Source organism: Salvelinus sp. IW2-2015, linkage group LG12, assembly GCF_002910315.2.
Source record: "Salvelinus sp. IW2-2015 linkage group LG12, ASM291031v2, whole genome shotgun sequence".
Taxonomy (NCBI): domain Eukaryota; kingdom Metazoa; phylum Chordata; class Actinopteri; order Salmoniformes; family Salmonidae; genus Salvelinus; species Salvelinus sp. IW2-2015.
Window position 1 is genome coordinate 2,359,371 of NC_036852.1, and position 11,091 is coordinate 2,370,461.

The 11,091-nt window shown below is 49.7% G+C and overlaps 1 protein-coding gene across 1 annotated transcript in view; it reads right to left on the bottom strand.

Moving 5' to 3' along the window:
* Nucleotides 1-464: 464 nt before the first annotated feature.
* The window catches only part of LOC111970890 (FERM and PDZ domain-containing protein 4-like), a 46,715-nt gene continuing 36,088 nt past the window's right edge, over nucleotides 465-11,091 (bottom strand). Inside the window, exons 7-16 of the mRNA XM_023997633.1 lie at nucleotides 10,361-10,468; nucleotides 10,000-10,131; nucleotides 8,139-8,258; nucleotides 7,623-7,759; nucleotides 7,332-7,458; nucleotides 6,976-7,065; nucleotides 6,524-6,706; nucleotides 5,926-6,061; nucleotides 4,773-5,816; nucleotides 465-4,506 (exon numbers count right to left, since the gene is read on the bottom strand). Coding sequence (XP_023853401.1) covers nucleotides 1,046-4,506; nucleotides 4,773-5,816; nucleotides 5,926-6,061; nucleotides 6,524-6,706; nucleotides 6,976-7,065; nucleotides 7,332-7,458; nucleotides 7,623-7,759; nucleotides 8,139-8,258; nucleotides 10,000-10,131; nucleotides 10,361-10,468 — 5,538 coding nt within the window. The 3' untranslated portion in view covers nucleotides 465-1,045. The remainder of the gene's footprint in view (nucleotides 4,507-4,772; nucleotides 5,817-5,925; nucleotides 6,062-6,523; nucleotides 6,707-6,975; nucleotides 7,066-7,331; nucleotides 7,459-7,622; nucleotides 7,760-8,138; nucleotides 8,259-9,999; nucleotides 10,132-10,360; nucleotides 10,469-11,091) is intronic.

Below are 11,091 nucleotides of genomic sequence, written 5' to 3' on the forward strand. Positions count from 1 at the left end.
GTCGTCCCCCCCTTTACCCTTTAAGGCCTTTGGATCTGTGTATTTTAACTTGATTTAACTCTGAGATTGTAGTCAGATGATACCTCAAGTGCCTCTTTTATCCACACACAGAAACCTTTGTCAACGCCTTGGTGATACACTCCCTCCTACTATGATCACATGAGAAGCATCACGCTAGGAAAGAAGGGCCTCCTTTTCACTTGAAATGAATAGATTGTTTTATGTCCAAATGAATAAGACGTAATTTGGAATAAAACATTTTCATGTTCAAAATGGCATTAGCATTTTTTTTGTCGATAGAGAAAGCTACTAGGCCTAGGGTGTAGAAAAATGAGGCAGTGCACAAGTTCTTCTAAAAGATATTAGTGGAGCAAATTAGAGAGCAAGTGAAGACACACCATGACCCTCAGATATGTAAAACATTTTAATGGGTCAGAGAAGCTGAAAAAATATTGAGTGGATTTTTATGTTTCTGGTCGATGAAATAAAATGCAATCGGATACATAGATGTTGAAGGACAGCATTTAGTCCAGAGAGGATCATATTAAAACACATACAATGAATGTAATGTAAAATTTAAAAAATGATGAAACATTACACACTGCCTGATCGACTTAAAAGCTCTTTAATAAGATACTTGCCTACATATTTGATGTATTTTCAGTATAGTTTTATGCCCTCTGTATTTTTTTATATATTTTTAAACCATGTCAAAATCATTTAGAAATAAGGAGTGTGAAGTGCAGTGATATTTCAGTGCTCTGGTACATCAATCCTCTCCACACTGCAACCTAGAACTGCATCATCAATATCCCATTAAAGAGTACATGTCTTCCCAATGACCTCTCAAAATGTCTATAGCAATTTATATATTCATATAGTGTATCATATGTACTGTATGTACATTATATACATAGACAATAAATTGTACACAAGAAGAAGGGTGTCTATAATACCATCAGTTCTTATTACAAAGGCCTGGTCTTGTATGGCTTTGTATAATGTACATAACACTAAAAGACGTTCCTGTTGGCTGGACGTCCTACTACTTGCTAAGCAGCGTTTTGATGGAGCGGGTGAGTGCGTTGGCGATGGCTGACATGGTGCTGGAGTGGCGGACCAGGGCATTGACGCTGTGGTCGCTGGGCGCTCCGATGGACGCCYCCTCGGCTGCGCGCAGCAGGCAGATGTAGTTCATGACCAGCTCGTCCACCTTGGCCACCACCTCCCTCTGCTGTTGGGCGGCTGATGCCCCCAAGCCCCTCACCAGGCACATGCAGGCCTCAGACAGYCAGCACAGCACCTGGAAACTGCAGGTGATGGCCAGCAGCATCTCCTCRGGGCTGCCGTGGGCCTGGGCCATCCTGCGACATGCRCMCCCCAGCTCTTTAGACTCGATGGARAGRAGCTGCTTGTATTGGGACAGGTCTGCTGTGATCTGTGGCACCTGGCCGCTGCGGTCCCCCCTGCCTACGCTTGAGCGCACTAGGGCGATGAGCTCGCTGGCGTCGCGGTGTACGTCCGAGAAGCCAACGGGGAAGACGTACATGCGGTCTTTGAGCGTGTTYATGCGCGACAGCCGGTCGCTGAAGCTCATGTTGGTCAGGACCTCGCTGTAGAGCTGGTCGCCTGCTGCGTCCGTGGCCGGGCCGTAGATAGACGCTGCTTCCTCCATTTCTCCGCCACGGCAGCGCCTGGACCTCTCGCCCCTCTCACCCCCCTCTACCTCCTCCTCCTCTGCCTGGCTCTTCCTCTTGAAGAAGCAGTAGCTGAAGGGACCGTGGCACCTCCAGGGGCTGCCCGAGTCCAGCTTCTGCGAGCCCTTCATGTGCTTGGRGTCCTTCTGCAGGGGGAACATCACTGAGGCCCTCCGGCTGTCTCTGCCCTCAGCCGACCAGCACGTGGACGCTACTGAGCCCTGCGAGTAGCTCTTCGACAGCCTCTTCCTCGTGGGTCTCCTCTGTAGTTTGGGGTCAACTGGTCCTTGCTGGCACTTGGTTCTGCCTTTGTCGAAGAGCACCTCCATACTCCCGGAGCCCGCAGTTACATTACTGGTGCTCCGTCTGAGCTCCCTGCCCCGCTGCAGGCTGTTGATGCTGGGCTCCCTGCCCAGGTGGAGGCTGTTGGTGCTGGGCTCCCTGTCCCGCTGCAGGCTGTTTGTGCTGAGCTCCCTGCCCAGGTGGAGGCTGTTTATGCTGGGCTCCCTGCCCAGATGGAGGCTGTTGATGCTGGGCTCCCTGTCTCGCTGCAGGCTGTTGGTGCTGGGTTCCCTGCCCAAGTGGAGGCTGTTCATACTGGAGTCCCTGGCCCTCTGGAGGCTGTTCATATTGGGCTCGCACTGGTGGTGGAGGCTGGCTGTGACTGACTGGATGTGGTTTTGTCTGTATGTGACGGTGGACTCCTGCTTTGGCACAGTGGAGTTGTGGGTGCTCATGTTGGCTGGTAGGGGAGGTGGAGGAGGTGGTGGTGGAGGAGGAGGGGGCGGAGCCGTGGCACAGGCTCTGGCCTGCTTAGTGAAAGCTGATGGGTGATCTCCTGCTTCCGCTCCCAGTGACGTCCCCAGCTGCTCTGTGCGAGCTACACTAGGGGCAGTAGAAAAACAGAGATAATCGTTAGGAGCCTGTCGGATGGCATGCTTTGTCCTGCAGTCAGATCTGAGCCAGTCCTCTGGGCCACAGATGCTGGCACCGCTTTGGAACATCACACTCCGCGCCCTGGAGGGGGGCCTGTGGACATTGCCCCCACCCCCTCCATGGATGCTGTCCCTCAGGGACAGGAACCGCTCGACCTCAGGGTCGATGGCGCCCCTCTCTAACTCACTCTCYAGGCCCGAAAAGGAGCTCCTCCTCTCTGTGCCACTGGGCCTTACTTCAAGACTGTCAGCGGGTCTCTGAGCATGCAAGTCAGGATTGCTCTTCAATTTAGTGGGCAGCGTGGCGGAGTGATACGGTCGGGAGCCTTTGTCACCCCGTGAGGTGGCTGCATTGGGGTTCACTAGACTCGGGCTGAGGAAGGGTGAGGAGGACGAGGGGGGCATGCAGGGATAGCGGTGAATGGTGTTCCCTTTACTCCTAACCATCTCTATCAGTTGGGGATTACTGGTAATATATCTCCTAGTGTCCTTCCTGACTSCRCCTCCCAYGCCTGCACTGTGCAACCTGCCTCCCTGGTGCATCTGGCTCACTGTCAGGTAGTTAATGAGCTGCCTATAGGACTCGTTCCCTTCCTTGGMGTTAGCACCCCTTACACAGGCTGTCTTGGCATGCAGATCATTTTGAAGGTTACTCCTTCTAGCTGTACTACCTGTGGTTTCTTTCATCTTGGCCGACCGGAGGGAACCCTCTCTGCTGGTGTCTGACCCAGGAGGGTGTATGTTGGGCAGCATCTTCCGCAGMAGTGTGGGGTCTGCTTGGGGGTGGAGGTCCCTGCCCCCAGGGATCTGMCCCGGGGTGCCYTGGGGAGCCTTGTCCTCGTAGGTGAAAACCCTGAGGGACGTGGAAGATTCGGAGAGRGGYTGGTGGTTGCCGTCYGGGGCACAGAGGGGCGAATCCGTTGGGGTGCCACAGGCGCTGCTCCCRGTGCTGCAGCCCGCGTCCAGTGATGAGCACTGGGAGCCCTGCAGGGAGTTGTGYGCCTCGCTCTGAAGGGACGAGATCCGTTTGGCTAGGTGGTACTCACACAGCCGGGCAACCCCTTGCCTCACTTGCTGCAGCTGCTCCCCTGGGGCATCTCCCTGTCCACCGGGGGGGTCCCGGGGCTTCTTGGTAGGGGAGGAGGGGAAGGGACCTGCCGCTCCCCCCAGGTACTCTTCCTCCTGGCCMCCCATCGCCCCAGTGTCCCCCKCTGCAGCCTCCCCKYGTTCCTCCTCAGGCTCTGTCRGRTCAGGGTGTGGGGGAGGGGGGCYCGGCAGCCTGCGGTGACTCCTRGGCAGGCTGTTCACCGCCAGGTTCTCCGCCATGATGGAGATGGAATTCTCTGGTAGAGGAAGAGGCGGCCTTCTCTGCAACCTCTCGCAGAACGAGGTACGATCCACATCCAGCTGGCTTCCCCTGTGGTCGTCTCTGGTACTGAACGTGTTGAACTTCCCGTTGGTGTCGGCCAACTTTTTTAGCCGTTTCCCTCCCACAACCCCGGAGTTGGGTCGCTTGCTGAAGCCGGAGGAGAGGTTAGTCAGAGAATCAGTGGTTTCTGGATCCAGCTCCATGCCATCTGGATGGAGGGTCTGTTTAGGGAGCGTGGCGGACAACTGCGGCCCGCCGTCTCGATGGTGGGAGGGGCTGTGGGCTTTCTTTTGGGTGGCCACTCTGGGCGAGACAGGGAAGTCTGTCTTTTCCTCCGTCAGAGGCTGGTAGCCRTCGGAGGTGGCGATAAGGAGGCGCCTGTGGTTCTCGTGGATGAGTTTGTGTGCGGCGGCCTGCTCCATGGTCTCGGTCATCTCTGAGGAGTTGGTCTCGTTGCCTGAGTCAGAGGAAGACTCAGGACTGAAAGCTCGAGACATATGCACACCTATGCGAGCCAGAGAGAAGAAAAATATATAATTTGAGCTTCTTTCAACCTTATCTACATAAAAGTAATATAATTCTATTATATCACTTTAAACAAAGTTCAACATATAGTTTGAAGACATCCTAATTTGGGCCAGGTCTGATCACAAAGCACAACAGTGAACAATGAAAAAACAAAACTAGAGCGAGGCCATGACACTGTATGCACAACAGCTGTAAGCTGTAAACTATAAGTGATGTTGGCATAATTATGGTAGTACTAAAGACCTGGGTTACTGTTGGGCTGTGGTCGCTGTGGGCGTGGTGGGTGTGGCCTCTCCTCGGACACGGTCAGCGCTTCCAGTGCCTGCAGGGTTGTCACCATGGCATCCTCCAGCCTCCTTTCCCTGCCGCTCCCCTCATCATGCGACCCCGTGGGGACAGCGTCGATCAGCGACACGGGCATGTCATCGTTGTCGGCAGTGGCCAAAGGGCGACCCTCGGGYCTCTCCTCATCAGAACTGTCTCTGAACCCCGGGGGCGGGGCGGCAATGGCGAGATTTAGCGAATGGAGGACACTGTCGGTATCATCATCGTCATCATCGCCCCCCTCGGGGGGAGGAAGTGAGGTCAGGTCGATGATGTCATCGCTGGAGCCCGAGAGGGTGAGGAACGTGACTTTGCTTGCCGCCGTCGTGCCGCCCCCTCCACCTCTGCCGCCATCCTCCCCCCCTCCCCCTCCGGTAGAGTCTTCCTCACAGCTGGCGTCGTCCTCATCCTCGGCGTCATCCGTGGTGTCTGCATAACAAAGGTCCCTTAGCAYCGGTTCCTCCACCAGCTCCTCACCGATGTTGCTGTAGACCACATGCGAACTGCCGTCGGCGAACTGAAAGGGCACAGGCACCTGGGTCCTGAAGTCCCCTGTGTTGTTGATGTTGTGGAAGTAGGCTATGGGCCTGTTCTCAGGCACCTCGGGACTCTCATCCATCAGGCGCTCGTAGCCTAAGTTCTTGGGGTTCACAGTGTTGAAAGGGGGGTCTCCGAAGATGAAGGAGACCTTGGCGCTCCGGGGGGAGTCTTGGGGTTTGTTTCTGGCGGGGGGGAGAGGRGGGGGCTGGGGACTCCTCCGCCCCTCCGARGGCCTCTCGTTCTGCTGCAGGGTTAGGGTATGGTGTTGGGGCTCGGGGATGTAGGGAGAGATGTTGTTCTCTCTCCCTCCATTGTTAGAGAAGTCCATGTCACTGCTGTAACGCTCGTCCTGGCCGGCAGCATTGGGGTTCTCACAGTTGCCTAACGAAGTGCTGTACGGCCACTCCAGAAGATTGTCCTGATCTGTTGTTTGATAGAAGAACTCACTTCAACAATTTGACAAAACACTGGATATAGACATTTATACAGAAGCGCACACACGCACACACAGTATAGTACTAGGTTAACGAACCCATTTCTTCAGCGATGCTGTTGCAGTGGGCCATGTTGAAGATAGATCTCCTAGAGTCCACTAGGAGTCGATAGTACCCTGCTGTCAGACACGCCAGGTTCATGGCATCACTAGACTCCATTATCAACGTGATGGGCTACAGATAAAACGTAAAGAAATAAAAACATTACAGAACACAAGGATGTGGTCTTGCAAGAATAGCATTTATGTACAAACTGTTTTTTCTACTTATTAGCAAGCTAATATTGACCAGGGCATGATGCCTTATGGGTATCTGTAGATTTTTAGGGAAAGGGGATACCTAGTCAGTTGCGCAACTAATATGCATTCAACCAAAATGTTTATTCCGTATTTAACCCAAACCCCTTGAATCAGAGAGGTTCGGGTGCTGCCTTAATCAACGCCCAGTTGTTGTTGGGGGTTAACTGCCTTGCTCAAAGGCAGAACAGCAGATTTTCCCACCTTGCCGGCTCAGGATTTGAACGAGCGACCTTTCGGTTACTGGTCCAATGCGCTTAACTGCTAGTCTATCTGCCGTCCAAGCCTCAAGCCACTCACTTAACTGTGTCAACTCGACACCTCAGGCACCACTCGTTACCCTGACATCCATGACGTGTAGCTCCACGCGGACGTTGATATCATCCTCTGTGAGGATCTCGATGCGGTTCACGTGGCTGAAGTCTGCCAGCAGGGCCATCAGGTTGGTCTTGGTGTTGATCACGTGACTGATGCCGTACCTGGGCCCCACTAGCAAGGTCACCTCTGTCTGCTTCTCCCCTTGCTGTGAGGGTGTATGTTGGGGGTGAGGGTGTGTGTGTATGTGTGTGTGTGTTGGGGTTGAATAGGGGTGTGTATGTGTGTGTGTGTTGGGGTTGAATAGGGGTGTGTATGTGTGTTGGGGTTGAATAGGGGTGTGTATGTGTGTGTGAGAGAGAGTGTGTAAAACAGAGAAGGCAGGATATGGATTTGGAACAATATCTACAGGGATACGGATTGTTTTTCTATTTGACAAATGACTGAAATAGGGAAAGCTACAACTAGTGGTCTTACCAAAAGTATGGATTTGAACACTCTCCCTCCATACAACCMCAGSTCACTGAGATACTTCAAGTAGTGCACCTTTGCCTGCAACGCAGTCAACTGCAGGGGAAAAAAGCCAGAGGAAAATATCTTGGGGTTAACAAAAATACACTAACTTTTTATAGGTTTGACTGTATCTCTGTCTCAAATACACAACTGACATCATCATTGACGATGAAGGGAAAAAAAGAAAGCAAACAGACAGCTACACTCCTCTAGAGGGCAGCTCTGCTAAGCATACTAGAGAGAGAGAGAGAGAGAGAGAGAGAGAGAGAGAGAGAGAGAGAGAGAGAGAGAGAGATGCGACGATGGAATCCGTACTGTACCTTTTTTCCTGGAGGCACTAGGTTCTGATTGGTTTTGAGGATGTGCGTCAGTGCTTTCTTGATGTTCTTCTCCTTCATGCTGGTCATCACTGCTGGTGGGATGAAAAGGGCCAGACCCCACTCCTTTCTGGAAATTAAGAAGGCATTTGATATTCAAGGGCGTGGAAATAATGCAAATTAGTGTTCACCTTTTTATCAATGCTTATTATGCACCTGTACAAAGACTCCTTTTGAGCAGCTCCGTCGCCCATGTGTCAGTGTAAAACAACAACAGTAAGGAGCTGGACTTACTGGATGTATTTGAGCGAGACCTTCTGCATCTGCCTGGTCGTCAAAGTGAGGACGTACATCTGCAGAGCGGCCAATCGTAGCGCGGCGTCGTACTTCAGCTCCGAGCCAAAGCGCTCCAGAACCACATCGTTACAGCTCTACGGAAGACCAGGAGGGACAGTTAGAACCAGTGGACGACTCAAAGCCATTCAAAATAGATACATTTTGTTCTATTTACAAGTAGAGGAAGGCCAAGCTAGAAACCGACATTGTTGTCATTAACAGAGAAGCAATATTGCTTTGAATAGTCAATCCCAAGAGAACAGCAAATATTATGACGTTTTGAATGAGCCTAAAACCTTGGACAACCAACCAATTTTGGATGGGAAACTTGAACTTGATATGCATTGATCAAAAGGCCATTATTGACATGCTTTGGTCTCAATGCTTGTTAGACAAGTTCACCTGAGAATACAGGAATGCGGTCTTGTGTCATGCTCCACTATGATTGGGCCAGGTCTCCTGTGGTGCMCTCACCTGAACGTAGAGGTATTCAAATGCCACGGCATCCCGTCTGAGCAGATCCACAGGGTCCTTGGGGACAAAGCTGATTCTGAAGAAACATTTCATCTTATCAGACCCCGGCCTCTGTGTCACCTGAAACGAAAAAGAGGACGAGAGAATGTAAGAAAAGGAGGGGGGAAAGTGTGAAAGAGAAAATGTTAAAATGTTTCCCTGCGCTGTAAATGTATACTGTTGTGACACATCAAAACGGAAAACATAATATGCAAGGTCCCTCAAGGTGCTGGGTATGATGTCAGACTTCATAAAATGGTCAGGTAAATTCATTCCCGAGGACATAATGAGATGGTAAGGTCAGTGCTAAGGACAGGGTGAGTCATTGTTGCAAATACAAGTCAGGCAAATTTACATCCATTGGACAGGTTCCTGGCCTCTGTCAAGGGACAGGAYTTCATTAAGACACGCAGAGGGAGATATACTGTAAGTGCTACACTGGTCAGTAGTTTGCCCTCGTTCCCTATTTCCTTCAAAGGTACACTCTTAGAAAAAAGGGTTCCGAAAGGGTGCTTCGTCTGGCCCCATAGGAAAACCCTTTTTGGTTCCAGGTAGAACCTTTTTGGGGTCCATGTAGGAGCCTCTGATGGAGCCTCTGATGAATTTTAAGTCATTGAGATGTCAATATACACGCTAAGAGAAGTCATTTCTCTCTCCTGTGTGGATTCTCTAATGACTTTTAAGTGACTGTTATGAGTAATATGTTTACCCACAAACATAAACCCCAAAAGGGTTCTACCTGGAACCAAAAAGGGTTCTTCAAAGGGTTCTCCTATGGGGATGGCCGAAGAGCCCTTTTTACAGTTCTAGATAACACCTTTTTTTTCCTAAGAGTGTACCGTCTTGAGCATTGAGTTTACATTTCAGCCCCTTACAAAAATCATAACAAAACCTATTACATAACTCTTTTCATCCTTGAAAATAATAAGAATTTGTTATTCCTCGGTTATTTCCATTATTGATTATCATCACAGGGCTGTCTATGCAGGATGAGGGTGATGCATATTATAATATCCTCACTATGATCGCAGTACACTTTCATTAAAACATTGAAAGCAGAGGTGCACTGCTGTGCCAGACTTGATAAATCATGCTGTGTTCTTGAGTCGCTCTATGAATACTGAGCAGGAAGTGTTTGTGTACGTCCCAAATGGCACCCTATTCCCTAGGTCACTACTTTTGACCAGCGCTCTATGGGATGCTCTATGGGCCCTGGTCAAAAGTAGTGACCTATAAAGGGAATAGGGTGCCATTTGGGATGTGTACTTTGTCTCAGCTAGAAGCTTGGAGTGTGATTGTGGTGTAGTGCTGGAATAGAATTGCCTCTTATCTATAGGACACTAAGTGAAGAGGTCGAGGTGGGAGTGCTTTAAGGAAGCAGAATGGGATCACTAGGGTGACTCTGGGCTAGCAACAGATGAATGACTTTCATTCTCTCTTCTCTCTGGGACGTTGATAACCTGGACCTGTAGCTATAGATACTGAGACCGATCCTCCTGGTATGGGCTAGGGGTGTCTAGTTCAGTTACATATATGATTCTCTGTCTTCCGCTCTTTTTCAAACTATTAGGACTTAAGGCAGAAAGCAGAAGCTCCATTTGCTTCTTGTTAGATGAAATGCATAAGTGTACACTGCAAAGCACTAGTAAAAAGGGCTTTATAAATTGATTGGTTGATTGAGTCATTGATTGATCTCTGTCATGAATTGCCCTCTTGGCCAGGTATACCTTACATAAGAGGTCGCTTGACCACAATGGGACTTCATGGATAAGTAAAGGTCAAACCAATGACTTKGCGTTAGCATGCCTACAGTAATTCCTACCTGAGTTAGCATCTCCTGTTCATGCAACAGTAGCAGCTTGCTGCCCGATCCCTCCGTCCGCTGTTCCAGCATCAGGGAGAAGTGCTCAATGCACTTGATGGACAGCTTCTCTTGTAGGGTCATGATAACATCCTATCACACCATAACCAAAGGTCAATTTCAATGTCCTAATACCAAATGATACATGTTTTATTTGTATTCTCGTTTTCTGCCCCTGTGTAGGTACGATGGTTAGAATGCAATTTGCATTTCAAGTCAAGCTTGAGTCCACACGCCGTATTCCATTAATTTCCTCCCATTTCACCACAGTAATTATGCAAACAGTACCACTCCAACCCCCTCCACAAAGTGTCACACACACCTTGATGGATGTGCTGCAGTCGAACCGGAACGACTTGGTCTGCCCGTTCTCCAGGTACACCTTCAGAACGTTCTGCATGAAGAGGAGAGAGTTGTCCTTCACTGTGTTCTGGGTGGAAAGGAGACACAGAAGAATTACATACAAGACATACAGTAGCCAACATGAAGAGGATGACACACAAGGCATTACAGTTAGCCTACATTGAAGAGGACAGAGTGTCCTCAATGTGGCCTAGGTGCGAAGCAGCGGACCATAAAAGACCTCCAGTACAAATGAATGAACTTATATTTTCTTGCTAAGCATTGTTGACTGTCTGGATGTACTCAGTAAACAAGTGTTATACCAACACAGAAAGTATTCAGACCCCTTGACTTTTCCACATTTTTTCACAGCTTATTCTAAAAATTTGATTAAATAGTTTTTTTTCCCCCCTCATCCAGCTACACACAATACCCCAAATGACAAAGCAAAACCGTTGTTTTGAAATGTTAGCAAATTATAAAAATTGAACTGGAAAAATATACATTTACATAAGTATTCAGAACCCTTTACTCGTACTTTGTTGAAGCACCTTTTGCAGCTGATTACAGCCTCAACTATCTTTGCGGTATTGATGCTACAATAGCTGGCCACACCTGTATTCGGGGAATGTGTATATCTCCCATGTATTCTCTATGCAGATTCCTCTCAAGCTCTTCAGTTGTAGGGGAGCGTCGCTGGCAATCCTTCTC